At 31.6% G+C, this 21,593-nt stretch overlaps 1 protein-coding gene across 1 annotated transcript in view; it reads right to left on the reverse strand.

Annotated features, from left to right (window-relative positions):
• LOC103576995 (lachesin) overlaps positions 1-18,640 on the reverse strand; it is a 30,654-nt gene extending 12,014 nt beyond the window's left edge. Inside the window, exons 1-6 of the mRNA XM_053740036.1 lie at positions 18,523-18,640; positions 6,774-6,889; positions 6,518-6,703; positions 6,181-6,370; positions 1,162-1,293; positions 957-1,076 (exon numbers count right to left, since the gene is read on the reverse strand). Of these exons, the coding sequence (XP_053596011.1) occupies positions 957-1,076; positions 1,162-1,293; positions 6,181-6,370; positions 6,518-6,703; positions 6,774-6,889; positions 18,523-18,640 (862 nt within the window). The remainder of the gene's footprint in view (positions 1-956; positions 1,077-1,161; positions 1,294-6,180; positions 6,371-6,517; positions 6,704-6,773; positions 6,890-18,522) is intronic.
• Positions 18,641-21,593: the final 2,953 nt, after the last annotated feature.

Here is a 21,593-nt window from a genome sequence, read left to right on the forward strand (position 1 = left end):
CCTCCCGTAACTCCGAAAGTAACCACTGCAAACGCTTCAGTCAATTTGATTTCCCCTACCATGGCTTCACTCAGAGCGAATATATATATATATATATATATATATATATATATATATATATGTATGTATGTATGTATGTATGTATGTATGTATGTATGTATATATGTATGTATTTATTGAGGAAGGGCGGGCAAAACGAACCACTACACAAGTTGGGTAAAAAGCTTTTTTTTTAACATAATTGTTTTTAGTCGTCATTCACGACTCTGATAATATATTAAGTGTCTACAAATTTTATTGCAGTCATTTTTTTTATACTAAAAAAAAATTTTTTTGTTTTTTTGTTTTTAGAGTCGTCCATTTTGCCCGTCCGGAAAAAAGATTTTTTTTTTATGGTAACTGGAAATTTGGTTTAATTACTCCATAGGAAGTCAAAAAAATAAGATTTACCGTATTCAAATGCACAAAAATTCATTGTTTCTTTAGCTCTTTATGTAGGGGAGCGCCAGGCAAAACGGATTAGCCGAAAAATTTGATAAAAAAATATTTTCTCCAAAATTGATCTTTACTGTTATTTATGAATCTTGCATTATTTCTACACAATTTTGAATACCTCAATTTTTTTTTTCTAGAAATTTTAATTTTTAAATCATTTTTTAAATTGAGATCCATTTTTATTACAGCCAATTTTTTTTTGATCATTGCAACTTATTATTTATAGAAGAAAATTTTGCCATAGAATTTCGTTAGCGGTTCCGTTTTACCTTACCTTTCCCTAGATGACTTTTTTATACGGAGAAATTTTCATGTTCCAGCGCCCACAAAAAATTTAAAGTTTAACTATTTTTCATATATAAATTTATTATCACATATTTATGGGACGTAATATATTATATCTAATGAGGACATTACTATTTATATAAGTTAATAAATAAATTAATCAAACTAGTCAATACCTTTATCACGATACCATGTATTCATAGCACGTGGCGATGCTTCAACAGTACATTGTAATGTAACATTACGATTAACTGGGGCGCCCACTAATTGATTTGTTACTTTTATTAGTGGCTGAACTATTTTAATTGAATTAAAAACAAAAACGTATTCAGTTATTGATTTCACTAGTTTAAGAAGAAAAAATATTTTTAAAACACTTACAGTGTACTTGTACATTGTAACGCTTACTTATCGTTGGCGGGACTCCATTACTTGCGATACATAAATAATTACCCATCTCACTACGCAAAATTCCAGTTAAATTTAATGTTTCACCTTCAAAACTTTTTACAGCTGAAAAAAAAATTTTATTGGAAAATTCAATCATATGACTGATTACTGACAAAATAGTCGCCAAGTACTCAGTCCTATTCTGACATGAACGGCTAATAAATTCATATGTGTCTTTACTATTCTTGACAGTAGAGGTCTATTCTAACCTTTCTCGATAGTTGAATAGTTTTCTGTCAGTGTGCTTTAATGCGTTTAACAAACTAACAATTAAACTAATAATTTGTTATAAAAAAAAGTTATTATTTTTAAATATTTGCGCAATCCTATCTGATTAAAACGGGATTTTTAAAAATAAGACCGAAAACAGTAGCTTCCCAAACTTTTAATAATTGTGAATTTTCTTTATAGGAAATAAAATATAACTTATAATTATTTCAGAACCTACATCCAGTTTTTAATGAAAGAATTTTTTTTGCTTAAATTATAGAGAAAAAAATCAATATATCACGGAAAAAAATAATCGGTAGATGCTATCGATTATTTTGGTATCAGTTACCAAAATAATCGGTAGCTGCTACCGATTTTTTCTTTAGCGGTTACCGATTTTTTTCGGTAGCTGTTACCGATTGTTTCGTTAGTAGTGACCAATTTTTTTGGTAGCTGTTACCGATTTTTTTGGTAGCTGTTACCGATTTTTTTGGTATCAGTGTGCGTGAAGAAAAGAGAATGCCCCAAAATTGTTTATAGGGTAGTTCAGAGTTACTTTGAAGATAGGACAGTCTCACTGTCATGGGGATTTGGAAAAGAGAACACAAAGCTAACAAGGGGATGTCCACAGGGATCAGTATTAGGGCCTTTGTTTTGGAACATTATGTTCGATGATTTGCTTAAAGAATTAGAGACAACAGAACACGGGAGTAAATTTGTAGCCTACGCTGACGACCTCCTCGTCATCATAGAAGGCACCTCACGTGCCGATATTGAGAGAAAGGGGCAAGGGACAGTAGGCTCGATACTGGAATGGTGTCGTTCCGCGAAATTTACATTGTCGGAGTCCAAGACCGAGGCAATATTTCTCAAGAGAGAGTACACCCGACGCGGTCCACGCAAGAACAAAGATCCGTACCCCTATGAAGCGAAGAGACAGAAAAAGCCCAAGTATGATTCAAAGCCACCGAAAATCGTAATAGGTAAAACAAAAATAACATTCAAAAGAGCGTTAGATATTTAGGGGTACACTTCGACCAGGACCTCAAACCAACAACACACATAAAGACAAGGCGCGCGAAATTAGATAAAACTTTTGGTCGTCTACGCCGTCTCGCACGGACTGAATGGGGACTGCGCTTTCCGGCAATGTCCACTATCTACAGGGGCTACTTCCTGCCTGTTGTCACTTATGCGGCAGCAGGCTGGAGTGACCTATGTGGGGTAGAGGATTGGAAGGCTTTTAGAGCCCTGCAGCGTCGAGTCCTGATTACGATGACGTTTTCATATAAGACGGCATCGTATGAGGGACTTTGTGTTGCGGGGGCAGTGCCCATTCAGCTTGTGATTGATGAACGTTGCGCCGCTACAATCTCCGCACTGGCAAACAGGCAACCCTTGGAAACGCGACCTTGCAGCCAGATGACGAAGAAGGTCTTGTCTCCCTCAGGAAAGAAACCATTCGCAGATGACAAGAACAGTGGTCTACAGCAGACACAGGACAAATGACATTAAACTTCTTCCCCGACGTTACTGAACGTCTAGCGAGCAAACACATCAGCCCTAATTTCTGGCTTACCCAGATTTTAACCGATCACAGCTGTTTCAAGGATAGACTCTTCAAGTACGGACTCGCAAAAGATCGCAAATGCCCCCAATGCAACAAAGGGTGGGATACCGTCCAGCACTTACTGCTAAAATGCACCGAGTTCGAGCCTTAGCGTGAGGTGCTCCAGAGCATAGAAGGGTGGGTCGCGGAGTGGCCACAAATCGGGCGGGTTCTTGCCGCATCCCCAAACTCCTTTAAAATTTTTAATGGTTTCAGCAAAGATTGTTTCCACCACAAGCTCAGCAGCCAGTTCCAACACCGAGAGGAAGGAGGAGAAGACTACTAGATCGCGGTTCAACTGGCATCCACCCAGTTGTTGTCGGAGCATCTGAGCATGGGTGTGCAGAACTCGCAATTTGTGAGGACTCTGTGCATCCCAGGTGTCAGTTCGAAGTTAGGTGTGTGTGTAAATGTGTTGAAGTATGGATGAATGAATGTAAATAAAACTAGGTGCCTTCTTAGGAAGGCAGGGGAAGGAACCAGGTCCCCCTCTTGACCTGTGGTATGTCGACCAATACATGAAAATGGTGCTATGGCCGCTATGCGGAGCCCATTCCAAGCCCAACTTCGACCAAGAGTCTCTTTATTTCCTGAGACGGGAGGAGTGCATGGGCCCAATTGAGGTCGGACTTGTAGTGGCTGTTGGTTCGGCACCCACACGCAGAGGATCTCTGATCCTAAGAGTTATAACATCCGCAAATATTGAGCTTGCTCAATGTTTCGCTTTTATAATATTATGGTGGAGAAAAGGGGATTTGCGCAGCGCGAGTATGCCCAAAAGGGCGAGGCCTTGGCTTCCGGTCGGCGGAGGTGGACTTAGGTTCCGTTACATTAATTAAATTATCAGTGTGCGTACGTGCCCGTGTATGCGTGTAGGTGTGCTTGTGCGTATGAGAGTGTGCGAACGTGTGTATGTGAACGTGTATGTGCATTAGGGTGCCCGTTATTTACCAAACTGATTTTTTTTAGCGACGCCCTCTAAATTTTTCGTTTGTGGCCTAAAAAAAATTATCAGACCCATATCAGCCCTTAATATTCATATTAAGCCGTGCCTCAAAGACAGTACATTTCCCATTTGAATAACATGGGGTTTCGGTGCGTTTTACATTCAATTTTTTTTCTCCTAAGCTAGTTAATCTATGAATATCAGAGATACATATTTTTGTAGGAAATTGAACACTCTACAGAAAAAGTCTCTTATGGTTTTCCGATAAATTTATTGGTTTAAAAGTTATTCAAAGTTAAAGATAAACTTATAGTTAATTTTTGATTTTTTTACTTTGACCGCAAAATTATCATTATTTCTGTAAAAGTAAATTGTTTATTGCGAAAAATCTTCAATTTTAACTGTGTTATTGAAAAAATTACCGTAAAAAATTCAGACAACTGAAGAATAATATGAGTGACGTGTTGAGTTAATTACAAAATTTTTCAATTTAACGGAAAAAATATGGCAGATTAAATAAATTTTTTTACATGTTCATCAACACTCTATTTCATTAAATATTCTTTGGTGGAATTTGGAAATCCTTATTTGAAATTTGTTAAACACCTACAAATAGTCATTGATACTGCAGAAAGAGTTGTCAGATTGACTGAAGAATATATCAATACTTTAGCCAAGAATGAAGATCGAAAACCATATGCCACCCGGGTCAAAAATAAAAGTTGATTTAGACTTGGTTGACCAAATCGAAATTTGGAGCCGTTTTTCAGAAGACAAACTCGACTTTTTTCGAAGATTCAAAATACATTGAGTTTTCGTCTTGGTTTAGACTTAACTGACTTACTTAGTCACGATTTAAGACGAAAAAGTTGCAATCAAGTCAAAACTGACTTGATGTAGACTTATTCGATTTAAATTATAAGGCGAAAAAGTCAAAACTCAGGTGAAATAATTTTTATTTACTAAGTCAAAAGTAAGGTGAATGATTATCGTGTTTGAAGTTAAGACGAATAAGTTCAAACTAAGACCAGAAAATACAAATAAGTTTAATCTAAAACGAAAAAAGTTCAAAAGTTAAAAAAAATTAAATTTAAGTCGAAAAAGTCGAGATCTTATCGAAAAATCGTTGGCAAATCGATAACTTCAAAAGAAAATAAAGTGAAGTGAGCCTGAATCAAGTTTTATTTTTGGCCCAGATGTTCAAATCGTACAGTAACTTTTTCTATAACACAGTTAAAATTGAAGATTTTTCGCAATAAACAATTTACTTTTACAGAAATAATGATGATTTTGCGGTCAAAGTAAAAAAATCAAAAATTAACTATAAGTTTATCTTTAACTTTGAATAACTTTTAAACCAATAAATTTATCGGAAAACCATAAGAGACTTTTTTTGTAGAGTGTTCAATTTCCTACAAAAATAAGTATCTCTGATATTCATAGAATAACTAGCTTAGGAGAAAAAAAATTAAATGTAAAACGCACCGAAACACCATGTTATTCAAATGGGAAATGTACTGTCTTTGAGGCACGGCTTAATATGAATATTAAGGGCTGATATGGGTCTGATAATTTTTTTTAGGCCATAAACGAAAAATTTAGGGGGCGTCGCTATAAAAATCAGTTTGGTAAATAGCGGACACCCTAATGTGCATCCGAGTGTGTGCGTCCGAGTGTGTAAGAATGTGTGTGTGTGCGTCCGAGTGCGTTCACGCGTGTGCGAGTACGAGTGTGTCCGTGCGTGCGCGAGTGCGCGTGTGTGTTCTCCTGCGCACGGGTGTGTGTTTGTGTGTGTACGTAACTGATACCGACAAAATCGGTAATAGCTACTGAAATTATCGGTAACGGCTACCGAAAATGAATCGGTAATAGCTACCGATTATTTTTTTCCGTGTAGTAAAAATTACTATTTTTAATATTGGGAAACCTACCCATGGAAAATAGGTATTATTTCCATTTTCGCATAGGTATGATTCCTATATAATCATAGTGAATATTCCTTTGTTAGCATAGAAATTAAACCAATAGAAAAGTGGGAGTAGCACCTATTTTTTTCTTTCCAGGTAGGATGGAAATGAAAATTTTGAAAAAAAAATAATAATAAATTGCTGATTTGGTTCAAGTTAAATTACTTTAACTAAAAATAAATTGGTTGTAAATAAAAAAAAAAGAAAAAACAACTTACAAATTTTTTCTCTACCCTCTTCTCTGAGAGTAATATTTCTGCCATCTTCTCTCCGCCACGTAACTGTCGGCTGTGGAATACCCATAGCCACACACCGCAATTTTATATTTCCTCGTTCGCCTGTCACGTAACCGTCTGTTGAATCGTCGTCCATTATATCCGGTGGTATTTGTACAACCATGTATCCCATCTTAAATGATATTAATTTTTATTACGATACTTTTTTATACTTAATTAAAATTGAAATAATTTCATTTCTACATGTACAAGCATAAACAATTTAAGCTACAGACCTGAAATGTAAAATATTTAAATAATTAATTTTTAATTAACTTACTTGACTACGCATCGGATCGGTATTGACTTGACACATATAAGTACCAGAGTCATTTTTTTGTACATTGGCAATATGTAATTTCCATGTGTCATGTCCATTGTGTGTTACTGATAGCCGGGGATTATGTGTTACCATGTGAGTATGTATCGCTAGTATTGCCCTTGAGTCGGATTTTATCCATGCAACCTATAATTGTATTATTTTATTTCAGTTTATTAAGTAACTTATTGATTTATTTAATTGAAAAATAAATTACCTTGTAAGAGTGTAAATGATTAACGACACATGTGAAAAATACGTCACGTCCCTGTGTCACTGTATGATTTTCAAGTGGTGCTAAAAAAATTGGCAACACTTCAGGTGTAACCTGACCTGTAAATTAAGAAAATACAACATATATATATATATATATATATGTATGTATGTATATATATATATATATATATATATATAATGCAGTTCGAGTTCATTATAATATGCAATTTTCAGGGGTCGTAGTAAAAAAAATTATTGTTAAAATCCAATATTTAAGCTCCCTTTCATTTCAGTTCTCGGCGCACATTTTACATTCTACATGTGTGCTTTACCGAGGTGAATTGCTACAAGTTACTCGTTATGAGCAACATTCGAGATTGCGAAAAAAAAAGAATCAATGATCAGAGATATGTTCTATACAGGTCGAAGTTAATGACGTGAGAATGTTATTTAATTGAAATACAATGTAGCGGAGACCGAGACACGACGAATCACCTCAAAACTTTGCCAAAAATACGTTTTTTTTTACAATCATGTTTTCACGAGTTTGATATACTTTCTGCGTTTCAAAGCGATACGAGATACTCGGGGCACGATACACCCCCCCCCCTCCCACAAATTAAAAAAAAATTTTTTTTTCGTAGTCTAGATTTATGAATTCGATGTAATTTACAATTATCTTCTTCAATTAAAATAATTTTCAATTAAAAGTAAACCATTGTTTTTTCAGAATAAAAAGTTTTTTTTTAATAAAAAAATTCTTTTTTAAAATAAAATTTTTTTGTGATTCAGTTTCTAAGCGATTGAAAAAAAAAAAAACTAGGGTATTCGAAGGAAAATGAAATTCTTTCAAAGTTTAAAATAATAAAATTATTTTTTATTTAGCACAAAAAAATTTTTTAAAAATGATATTTCGGAAAATATCATTTGCTCCAAAAATATGAATTTTTATTGAGATACACGTCGAGAAATAATCAATGATTAATTTAATATAGGTAAAATTCAAGGTTACAGTTGTTTAAAAAAATTTTTTGTAATTTTCATTAAAATAATTTTTTAGAAGTGGTCTATTGTGACCCGGAATTTATTTTTTTTTAAACTATGAAAATGCTATGACGGATTTGTTCGAGATAATAAAAAAAAATTGTAAACAGTGCTTAAAGCCACAAACAATAATTAGTGGGTTAGGTATGCCGTCGTGCCCTGGTCTTCGCTGTTTACAAAAATTTATTATTTCAAAAAATTTCTTTTAAACAAAAAGTGAGTGATGCTTAAAATGAGCTTCAAGATATGAAATTTGAGCACCCAAAAGAGTGGAGGAGCTTCAAAGTCGTAATTAAAAGCGCGATAGAGGCCGTTGCTTATAACGGTATTGCTTATAACGAGTTTCGGCTGTAGTGAACAAATAATTTATTGTGTTAATTAAGCGCTCGGAGTTTTAATGACGCCAAGTAGTAATTATATACGAGTGACTTATATCGAGAGTTGATACAGATATTAATATAAAACTAATTTATTAAAAAATAAACAAATCTTATATTTTATACTACAAAACCATTACCCATGTAATCAATGCTAGTTAGAGTTTTACTTATTAACTAAAACCTATTTTTAAAATTCAATAAATCATAAGCAATTATTATTCAAGGAAATAAATACTCAGTTTATTTTAAAATCTGGTTCATCGTTTTACGATAATTAGCTCTATATAATTCATTGCTATTTTGAAACAGAATATTTAAATTTCATTCAATCAATAATTTTACATAATTTCTGGAATAGTCTAACCGCCACATAAAAATATTCTCTTTTCTATTTTTAAAAATATTTTAACAAAATTTTTTACTATCAACATTTAAATGTATCCAAAACAAATTTTATTTGCCGCGGAATTGTAAAAAGAATTATTTTCTCTCAATAATAAAAATCAAGTAGTAAATTTAAATCCTTAAATAAATTCATGGTTGAAAATAAATAAATAATCATTTTACATTTCCGTAATACATTTTTTTTTATTTAAAAATAAAAAAAAAAAAAAAAATGTATGCAGAATAAAAATCCAATGTATTTTACAACTTTAAATTATATTGTTATAGTAAAAATAAGTACTAATAAAATTAAAGTGAATATATATGTAAAAAAGAAATAAAGTAAAATAATAATCATAATAAGATAAATGGAAAAATTCTTGACTTGCAATAGTAATTCAGAGTGTGAATGTCATTTTCATAGAGCTTTTATAGCTTGGCCAGAAGCACGCGAGGAATTCTAATTTGGCAGGGCTTCATTCACCTTACTATTACGTCTACCGTTCACTCTCCTTCTCACTCTCTCACCCTCTCTTTTATTTCTTTTTACGCTTATCGTTTTTTTTAACACTCACTTATTTTTTACATTACACATACTCATTTTCATTTTATTTTTACTTACTTCCTTTTTATTTTTAACATCAAAGTACTTCAGGAAAATATTTATAACGGTTAAATGTGTGTGTGTGCGTGTGTGTGTGTTTGTGTGTGTGTATTATAACATATGAGTAAGGTCACAAATTTTTATAGATTTATTATTTTCTTTAGTGCACACAAGTACTTTGAGTCGCAATTTCTTAAGTCAGCAATTTTTCCGTTTTTTTTTTTTTCTTTTTTTTCTTTTTATTTCATTTTACTTTTTGTTCACTTTTCCAATAACGATAGCTAGTGTGACTGACTGAATTGCTGAGAAAATTCATATATTCAATGTGCCATTTTTTTTAACACATGTGACACATTTTATGAGATAGAAATTATATTTTATAAATTTATTGTCTTGGTTAATTTATGGGACATTTTGTTTGGAGAAAAGTAATTGATTAAAATTATTATTATCGTAAAATAAAAGAACTTATACTTGATCAGGGGCTACAGTACCCGATCACTCCATGTATTTGTATACAAATATACAGAGTGATCGGGTACCAGTCTCTGATCGGGTATTAGGTATGTTATCGTATTTATGATTGAAATTATTTATTAATTTACTAATATAATTCAATTAATTTACTAATTTTTTTGTTTATTTTCGATAAATTGAAAAATAAAATTAGCTTATCAATAAAGAGAGTTAAAAAAATATCATTGAAAGGTAACAATTTACCCTATTCTTTGTTTAAAGACTATATATAAACATTTACAAAAAAAATATCTGAATATAAATAAAAAAAATTGTAGAATATATAAAAAGCCATTAGGACAGACATTAGCTTGTTTCGACAGACTCCAGTCATTAAAACTCCAGTATTAATGCAGATTAGGGTGTCCGTTATTTCCTGAATTAGATTTTTTCACTTGACCATGATATAAATCATCTATTTGTGATCCAAAAATAATAAAATAAAATAAAAAAGTTTATTCTAATCCCGTTTAACCCTGCCTAAGTAAGGAATGAGCATAATTTTATTACTCGTTTAAAAATAAGTCTACAACAATAAGTAACACTTAGTTTTGTAGAAAATGTACCGCTTTTTAAAAAAGATCTCTTATGTTTATTTTCGTGAATCCAAACATTTGAGAGATATTAAAGGTCAAAGTTTGATTTGTTCAAAAAAATTTGCGCTTTTGTTTGAAATTTTATTACTCTCTAACACATAGACATAAAATTAAGCGTTATGAATTTTCTTGTAGGAAATTTATCGCTCTTCAAAAAAGGTTTCTTACACTTTTTTCATGAATCCAACCATTCAAAGTGATATCAAAGTTCAAAGTTGATAGATTTAAAAAATAATGTTTTTCGATTAAAATTCTATAACTCTTTAGCAAAGAGATATATACTCAGGCTTTTAACAGTTTTTTGTTGGAAATTTACCGCCCTACAAAGATGGTCTCTTAGATTTTTTTGATAAACTCAACTCTTTTGAAAATTAATAATTATCCCTGAAAATAGAAAATTCTTTAACAGTGTACACTGCGTTAAAAAATTTACACACGAAAACTAAAAATGTTTATTTTTAATCTAAAATAAATAGCCAATAAATTATCCACCATCGGGTGGGTAATTTTAAGACACTAATTAAACAACGTTCGTATATTCTAAATTGCTTTTTAACCAGGACCATTATTCTACACTTCTACGTCAGAAGTAATTCGTCGTTGGTCCTAACCAACGACACCAAGATCTCTAACATTCTCTATACCTTTACCTTTATATGTATGTTACACAGGCGCCAAACTAAATCATGGTGGATTTAAGTGGATTGTATAAACCCCTTGGGTCCAACGATGTATTACCGTTGTATGGCCATTGCGGGACATACAATCCACTGCAATGGTTTGCCTAAGGAATCTTCTGCAGTATCTATTAGATACTGCAGTAAATATATATATATATATATATATACATATTTATGTGAATGTGTATGTAAAAAAAAAAGAATTCTGCATATATAAATGTACTTACATATGTTTAAAATATATATAGAAAGAAATAGACGAAATAAAAAATAAAAAAAAAAAAAAATATGCATCTTTATGGACTTATCATATATGTATTCAAGATTTTTAGTTTTAACATGGATTTAGTTTCAGACAAGCATGTGCCACATGTGAAAAATTTTACTTACTAAGTTGTTCTTTACCAAGAAGTTAGAAAATATTGTTTTTTTTTTTTTAATTTTTCAGGGTTTTTGAAAAGACTTTAAGACTGAGGATAAGGATAAACACTTGGCATCAATGTGAGCTGAATATTTGATTTATTTTTGTTTATTTGGGTTCAGTTGACGGATAAAAAATTTATGATAACTTTATTCTAGAATTTTTCAAAAGTATTTTTCTGGTCTGACTAAATCTTTTTTTTTTTTTTTTTTTTTTTAATGACATTTATTTTAATAAGGTTAAAATCAACGGCGACTGTTTTTTGTAGAGATTTAAATTACCTAGAAAATTGTGTTCTTTAATTTTTCGCGTATTCTAAGTTGCTTGTCTAAAATTTTAGTTCGAAGCCGTGAAAAAATGAACCGATACTTCAGATAAATTTACTGCCATCTATATAAGCTTCTAAAGTTTAAACTATTATCCCTACGTAAAAAAGAGTCCGATGACTTTGTAGAAAATTAAATTTCGGATGAAATTGTTTCTTACTACTTTTGTCATATCTATTTAGTAGATTCATGAAAATTTTCATGTAAAGAACGAAAGAATACGAAAACCAAGTGAATTTTAATGTATAGATTGAACCATCAATCACTTAAATCTTCTACACGAGATCACATTGTATAGAACTGATAACTATTTAGATCAATCGTCTTTGTTTAATTAAAAAAAAAAAGAAAACCTCTTCTTCAAAGATTAAAATTGGCAAGTCGTGACGAAAATCAATAAAACAAGTGATACAAAATTTCATTTCTCAGACACGACTATATTTATTTATTTAGAATTAATGTATTTAAAAAAATTTTTTTTTTTTCTTGTAAACAGGTTCAAAAGTTTCATTTAGATATAGAAACACGCTTGTGAAAATAAGAGCTTTCTTAGTATTAGCATGGAAACAATTTTTCTTGTGTCTTCTGATTTTTATAACTAGCTAACTATGTGTCGTAGAAAAAATCTGGACAGATGTTTTTGTAGGGAATTTAATGTTCTACAAAAAAAGTCTCTAATCATTTCTTGATAAACGCATCTTTTCAAAAGTTATTGGAGCTGGAAGTCAAATTTATAGTAAACTTCGAGATCTTTTTACTTTTCCAGCGAAACTATCAGACTTATCACAATATGTTACAGAACCTTTTTTGTAGACAATTTTATTTCCTATAAATTACTTTGAATAACATTTTATCAAATTCCGCATTGTTTTCTAGTTATTTTCATTTTAATGTCAAGCTCTTAAAAAAAAATCTGGGCGTCGGTTGACCCTGCGGGCCAGCCCCAAAACTTCCCGCTGTTTTCGACCTCAAAGAGCGATTTTTTTGTTGATAATATGATTTAAACTAAAAACCAAGTTCAATGACATTATATGATCAAAAGAAACCATAAAAAAGATGAGTTGGTATGATATCACGCACATTTTAGTACGTTATATTATGATTTATCCGGAAAAAATAACATAAAATGTTATTTTTTTAACTTTTCAACACCGATATCTTTTGAACTAATCAATCGATTTTGATAGTTGACGTGGAAATCGGCGCGATTTATTGAATTCTAGAGCTGATTAAAATTTGAAATTGATCGCGTCAGTCGTTTCGAAAATATTTAGAAAGAACCGTTTTTTACCATTTCTGTCTCCCGCGATAACTCTCGAACGAATTATCTGATTTTGATGTTTGAGGTGGCAATCGACGCGTTTTATTGAGTACTAGAGCTGATTAGATTTTGAAGTCGATCGTATAAGTCGTTTTTGAGAAATCAATAAAAAACTAAAAAAAAAATTTTTTTTTTTTCGTAATTCCCAAATATTTTCGAGTCTATTTGATCAGAAAATCTGAAATTTTCAGGAAAGTTGATGGCCAACAAGCTCTTTCGATTGCTACCTCAACCATCCAAATCGATTCATTAGTTCAAAAGTTACAAAGAGTTTACATACATACACACACACACACACACACACACACACACACACACACACACACACACACACACACACACACACACACACACACTCAGACATCATTCTGAAAATAGTCAGAATAGCTTCCTAGGACCTCAAAACGTCGACATCTGATGAAAACTCGATTTTCGAAAATCAGGGTGAAAACAATAACTTCCCGAAATTTTTGAAAATCGTCGATTTTCTTAGCGGGAAGTTAAAAAGTATTCTGATCGATTTTATCGATCTGATCGAATCTATATAGTATTAAAATTGAATTATTTCGAATCATTTCTAATTGTGTTGAATAATTTTTTTAATAAAGGTACATGAATAAATAAATAAATAAAAAACAAAAGTTGATATTGAGCAGAGCAGAATCTGAGTAGTTTTATTTCAAAGTTGAAGCTAAGGTTCTTGCTACATTACACTATATATAGTAGGTTTTGGATGTACGAATACATTCTTACTACTTGTCCCGTACAAACGTTCCAATCTTCACGGAATTTCTGGTATTTCTTCAAGAATGCTCAATGTATTGAAGATAAAGCGAGACGAGAATAGAAATAAGAACAAAGGAGTAAAAAAATAATTAAAAAAATATTAAAAATATATAGTTACATGGAATACAAGTAAATACTCTAGGTAAAGTAAATTGTTGAGATTCTTTTGGTATAAATAATATACAATGGACTTCTTTTTATATGTATATATACACGGAGAAAACGAGTTTCGAAAATATGTTAATATTTAATATATTTTAGTAAGAAATACAAATGAAAATTAATGAGTGCATTACTTTTACTATTTATTGCTAAATGTATAGTAAAAATCACAAAACTGTAATTAATACTAAGGTAAAAGACCTAGTTATTGATCCTAGCCCAGTTTCTGACCTTTTCAACTTTTTTCTAACTTAGTCAAAAAACTATAACTTTAAAAAGAAAATCAATTTTTTCTTAATCTACAGTCATTTATTCCGATCCTAATTAATGGCAATTTAAAAAACATAGGAAATATTAACTGAATAAAAAAACGTGATTAACTGAATAAAAAGGAAGCCATTTTTTAAGCAGAGTTTAAACAGTTTACGTTAGGAGGTACGACGATTAAACCTGTGCAATAATTATCATGTAAATAAAAAAATGTAACTAAAAATATATAGATAAATTCAATATTTAATTAAAATTTATTTTAAAACAGTCATAAAATATATTAAAATGAGTTTTGTTGTTGAAATTTGAGGGTCAATAACTAGGCTCAATTTTAAAGGTTTGATGGAGTTGTTGACCTTAAAATTCTAACTTACTGCAAACGAGGTTATCTGTTTAATTACATGTCTATAAAATGTAAAAATAACAGTATTTATAGTTTTCTTAAACTATTTTCTACAATTTTTCATAATACAGTGATAAGTTGACATTTAATATTCATTTTTATAAATAAAAGATCATAATTAGATCTTGAAAGCACATTATTGGAGTGATAAAATTATTGTATAAATATGTCAATTTTGATAGTATTTAAATTGTTATGACTCTTTGAGTTGAATAATATTTTTATTATGATAAAATTAATTTTTTTATTGTTTTTTTATTCAAGATTTTAAAAAAAAGGCAAGGAGCTATAATGAAAAATAATGAGAACAGGCGCTATTCAAAGTGACTTTAACTATTCATACTTTTAAGTATTGAAGAACGATGTTTTTGTTATAATAAATATTTAATTTATTAATCTAAATAATAATTGTAATTTATTCAAACTTAGTAAGTACTTCATAACTTAATCATGGTTTATGTAATTTGAGGGTCAGAAACTAGGTCAATGTGATGGTCGGAAACTGCGACCTGACGAATTCTGAGGGTCAGAAACTGTGTCTCTGAATGTAAATTTTTAAAACGTCAATTTAAATTATTAATTCAATTTCAATAATTATTTTACGCGCATGACTTTATTTGAAAAATCCTAAACTAGTCGATAAAATTATTATTTTTCTCATTAAGTTAAATCTTACATTAATTATTATAGTGTAACCTCAACCGGCACTCTTAAAAGATCAGAAACTGGGCCTCTTACTTTACATGTTTATCTAAAAAATTGCTATATTATTAGTTTTATTACTATAGTATACTTCATTCGTATTCTTTGTTGATCAAACAGCAATTTTTGTAAAGAAAATTTTATATTATAACTAAACGTATAGTAATACAATTCATTATTGGCAGGGAGCCTAGTATATGGTAGGGACAACTGAATCGATCGCAGCGCTCGCTGTGGACATAATTTCGTTGAATCATGCTCTCGTTGACAATAAACATGTGAAAATTAAATATAAAATGTTAGTGCAATGAGAAAAATTTTATAAATTGCTGAAAAATAAGCATACAGCTATAACTAATAATAATTTTTGTAGGAAATTCAAAAATTTTTAACAAAGGTCTCTTATGTTTTTTTCGGAAATCCAACCATTTAAGAGGTATTGAAACTCAAACTTTGATTTGTTTCTAAAAATTGACGTTTTTGTTTGAAATTTCATTACTCTACCGCATAGACATACAATCAAGTGCTATAAATTTTTTTAATTTCGTTATAATTATATATTAATTAATTAAATTTATATAGGGATACTTGAAGAGAGCGAGTCAAAATATTTGTTGCTGATATATACAGAGGGTATTTAAAATTAATGACTGTCCATTGATAGGAGACTGATTAAACGTTGAAATTAGGTGAACGAACATTTTCAGAGTGGCCACATAAAGAGAGTCGACTGTACTTCAATTGTGTTAAAAAACTCAAATTAATATTCTACTATTTTTTAAACTTTTATTATTGTAGCTGTCATATGTATTATTTGTTTTGATTTTACTGGTTAACCTTATTCTATCCTAAAATAATAGTATTTTATATTTATTAAAATTGTTTATATTTACTTTTTTTATCGAAATATATTCAATTTAATTTTCTGTGACAAAAATACAATTGCACTTTTTTATTTATATCATTAAATCAATTTTTATATTTTGATTTTATAACGAATTTTTATTTTTTACACTGATTTTATATATCTTTTACAATTATCGAGCATGATTTTTTGTAACCATCAGATGTCGTTTTCTTCGCGCTCCCTGCCAATACGCTTCAACGATTTTTACTCTGTAAAAATGTAAAAATTAATCATAAATATGCATTTAATACCCTATAATATACAAAAATTACAATCTGTTGAGTAATTTTTGTAAACCAAATGAATAACGTAGTATTACGGAGGTTCAAGCGTTACTAAATGACTCAAAAAAGCAATGAAGGTTTTTCATTATTTCAGTTGACAAAAATATGAATAAAATTATTTTTTTTAATTATAAAAATTATTTGTAGTTTATTTGCGCAGATTTATTAATGTTTAATAAATTAAAATATTTTATATACTTCCGTAGTAAACATTTTAAATAAGATATGGCAACAGTGCTCTTTAATAGATATGCCCTGGAAAAAATCGTCATGCACGATCATGCTGAATCATTCATGCTTCGTGTATGATTGCGCATGATTCATGCATGGTCGTACAAGATTCAGGCATGGCGAGCAAAGAATATTCACTTCTGCAATATTCATGCATGACCAAGCTTAATCATGAATGGCCATGCATTGAATTGCATGACTGAGTAATGACTTTGCATGAGCCCTTACTAAAAGAAACGATTTGGAACGATTAGAAAAATATAACCGGGTACTCCTCGACTTCTGTGGTTTTGACGACGAGGCTTACGAGGTCACAATTTGGACACTTTATGAACTCAAAAAGTTCTAAGGGCGCCAGTGAGAGTAAGTTCGACAATCTCTCAGTATCGTGTGCAAGGCAAAACAAAGCAGAGAGAAAAGAAATTTCAAGGACGAGTTCGAAAATTTCCTTATCGTGGCTGGACCATACAGCTGCAGAGTTAGATTTCAAATATAACAAATTCAATCACTTAATGAGCGGTCGGTGAGACTCAGTGCCATTAATCAATTGAGAATAATTATTTCAGAAAATTTAATTTAATAAAATATATCCAAATTTATTTATAATAATTATGTGGCAACAGATATGCTTTCTATTTCAATATTAAATGTTTTAACAATAATAAGATTTCAATTTCCTGACAATATTAACGTATTTTAAAATTTGACTTAGTTTTTAATTTAATATAAAATTCCTTTAATTATAATAACAATTATTATCTCCTTTATATAAAACAATTTTGTTGGCGAGGTAAATTTTATTCTAGATCACACTCACACACTTATTAATTATTTTTTTTTTATTTTGCTGAACAGTTCTTGGTCCATTTATTGCAAACCTAATTTTATTTTAAGAATACTACTATAAACAATTTTACTGAACAAAGTTTCTAGTAGTGCGGTCTGTGAGACTCAGCACCAAGGTTACGATATTTAGTAAGATGCTACCAAGCTAAATTCCAGCACCTTCTAGAAAACGGTCTGTGAGACTTAGTATCTCTAGAAAAATGCCTTCTATTGCTTCTAAACAAATTTAATAATACAAAAATGGTAAATTAATTAGCATGTGGTCGTTAGACTAAACGGTACTAATTAATCAATACCACTCTATCAACAAAATGCACCGGGAATTTACACAAGATGGAGATCGAATGCTCTCGAACCCACGCCGTGAAATTCACTATTTCTTTTATAATTTATATTTTTTCCTCAATAACGTAATTATGAAATTTTTCTGATACCCAAAACTTTGTAATAAAATTTATAATATAAGCTTAACTTTCCCCTTTTTAACAATGAAATCGGACCGTTATTTATTACTAAAATTTTATGTTAACACATGGGTGACTTGCCACCGCCATTACATGTTCACAGAACGTTCTGCTGTTGTGCTTGATTCGTCGTCGTACTGCTTAGCTTGTGACGCAGATCTTGCCTTCCTGAGTTGATTGATATCTCAGCAATCAGAAAAATGTTGAATTTATATACACGGTGGTTAGACTCAGCGTAATAATTATTGGAAAAACTGGATTCCACTGCAGCCACAGCTTCAAAGATGATATTATAAAGATGATTTATTTGGGGTCAAATAAAGATGCACCGAGACGGCGATGTCCAATTAGTTAATATAAAAATGGGGTCTTTCGACTCACCATAAGCAGCAACGTGTTGTTAAGACTCACGCTTATAAATACTTGTGTAATGTATGGCTGATCTTAAAGGTGACTGATCGCCAACAGCTCCAGGCAGTGAGTGTCGCAACTTGCGACCAGTGCTGCCAGAACGTGCGATATTTTTACCCCCTCCTGCCATTACAGTCAATGCTATTTCATCTCAAAAGGGGGTAAAAATATTGCAGGTTCTGGCAGCACTGCTTGCGACTCTGAGTAGCTACAAAGCGGCGAATTCCCCTCTCTTGGACGATGTCAGTACCGTATATTTCTTTATAGAATTTTATTTTCAACCTATAACGGGCGGGACTCGGGGCCTCTCATGGTACCCGTTTGTCGCACGGCCGAAAGATTTTAACCAATCAATAATAATCCCAGTATTGATTTATTGAACGGCGTGGAGGCAACGGTAATGCGTGGCCCGAGAGCGCAGTCGAATAAAATAATTAATTTAATTTCAAAAATCCCTGTTACAAAAAAACAAATTTTAATACTTTTTAATGCTTTTGGATATTGTAAATACTTTTGAATCACCCTTCGTATGGGAGTAACATCGCAAATGGTTTCGAATCGTTTCTTTTAATCAGGGAGCATACATAACAATGTCTGATTTATACAAAGTCATACTCAATCACGTATGATCATAGATGAGAATGTGTAATACGTAGACGAACTCCCAGGTATCTATGTAGAAAAGTATGGATTTTATGTAAGAATCCATAGAAATTAATATAAGAGTATATGTATTGATGTAAGAATTCATGGAGGAAACCATGGATATCAAGATTCCCATATAGGAAATCCTCATAGGAAACTGTGGGTCAGAGTGTTTGAAAAAAATCGACTTTTTTTTTCTCAAACATTGAAAAATTGACAGAATATCACTAGACAAAGACCCCCCCCCCCCATGAAAAAAATTTATAAAAAAAATATATGTTGAAATATAAAAAAAAATATATTTTTCATATAAAAAATATAAAATTCCCATTTTACTGATCACTGGATCTTCATCCCGCGCCTAGCGATCAGAAACCTTCGTTCGAACCCGACGTGTGGCTAAACGGTCACCCAGCCAAGTAGTGATCATGCTCGATGCTACTTAACTTCGGTGATCGCCTGAGCCACGCGCGTGCCGAACGGCTGCCTCAGCCGCCTTATATTTTTTTTATGTTTTAACATATATTTTATTTATAAATTTTTTTCATGGGGGCCTGTTAAGAGATGAGGCCTCAATATTAATATTTAAAGGTGGTGCTTATTGATTTTCTATTTCTCATTTTAATAAAAAAAAAAAAAAAAAGTTTTCAACTTTCTAACGGATAAATTTAATTAAAAAAAAAATTTATTATTATTAACCTAATTTTCTTCAAAATGGTATTCTTGGTTCAAGATTTTTTTTCATGAATCAAGTCAACTTTTTTATCAGTGTATCTAAAGGAGGTAAATGATGTGAAAAAAACTCAGTGCAAATTCTGCTGGACTCCGGGCGCGAACTGCCATCCTTCTGATTGCTAGGTCCGAACGATAGCTATTGGACGAAACGACTAATGTTGAACTGATACATTAATATAATCTACTAATTAAACCATAGGCATAGCCAAACTCGGGTAACCCTACCTTCCCTGGCGGTCCTGATTCACCGTTATATAAGGTCAATTACGCTGAACCACGGTAAATCATGCTAATAGGGTGAAATTACGGTAATTCACCGCGATTCACGGTGAATCACCGTGAACTACCGTGAAATTACGGTGAATCACTGTAAGTTACTGTGAATGTGTGAGTGGTATCACGGTGAGCTTTCACGGTGTTTCACTTCTATTCACGGTGATGTTCTATAATCGAATTATGGAGACCTACCGTGATTTACGGTGAATTTTTGTAAAATTCTGCTGCCCCATCGAGGTTTCATAATGTGTTGCCTTTTTTTATACAATAACAGTGATTTTCGTGGAATCAACGTGATCTACGACATCGCGGCGAGATCTCACGTCGATTCACTGTGATTCACCGCAACACCATGGTAAACTGTAACGGTAAATCACCGTAATACACCGTGATTCAGGATCGCCAGGATTGGCCTGTCTGGGTTACCATTAGACACCCAAGGCAGGGGCACTCAGTCTTGGTCCAAGCTCGGATAATCATTGTCACAGCCAAGACTGAGTACCCAATCTTGAGCCAAGCATGGGCAAATATAGGTGTGCCAAAACTAGGTTCCTCAGTGCTGGGCCAAGTAGGGCCCCGTCGTTCAACTCTGGCAGCTCCTGCAAGGGTATCTTTGAAACGGCTTGACTCATGAAAATCTTTGCTCAAAACTTTTTTAAAGAGCGTTTAATTTCCTAAAAGCACATGTCTTGATCAATTTTATTCGCGATTTGTTGTCAAGTTACAACGTTCGGAAGTTGAAAATAATTTTTTCCTATTTTATTTAAATGGGAAATAGAAAATCGAGACACGCAATCTTTAATTAATGATATTAAGGACTCATCTTTTGATAGGGTCTTTGTCCAGGAATACTCTGTCGATTTTTTTAATGTTCTTCGAGAAAAAAAGCCAATTTTTGTTAAACACTCTACTGTGCACGGAGAGAAATGAAGCTCAATATTTGCTCAATACAAGCATAGTAATATTTGAAGATTTTGACTCTTAATAACCAACAAATATATATATATATATATATATATATATATATATATATATATAAACATTTTCGGATTATTTCTCCGGGCTATTTTTTTTCTCTTTTTCTATTCCATACTTCCTTATAGTTGTCGTCCCTCCCCTGCTAAGAAAATTCGATTCTTATAGCTGTTTACATGAGGCCCTATTCTCAACTATAGTACTTCTCATAGAACTCATTCATTCTTATGAAATCTCTATGGGAATTTATAAGAATATTTATAAGAAAGATTCCAGACAGGTTGCAGTCTGGTGGCTATGGGGAACGAACCTCAAACGGCAATGCATTATATCGATTTGTGAAAAATAACTCATTTGCTCACTGCAGGATTCAAACTTGAGCCTGGCAAGTACGCGGAGAAAAAAATCAGATAATATTTGTTATTTTTTAAGTAAAAAGTACTATTTCGCCG

This window comes from Microplitis demolitor, chromosome 6 (genome assembly GCF_026212275.2).
Source record: "Microplitis demolitor isolate Queensland-Clemson2020A chromosome 6, iyMicDemo2.1a, whole genome shotgun sequence".
NCBI classification, from domain to species: Eukaryota; Metazoa; Arthropoda; class Insecta; order Hymenoptera; family Braconidae; genus Microplitis; species Microplitis demolitor.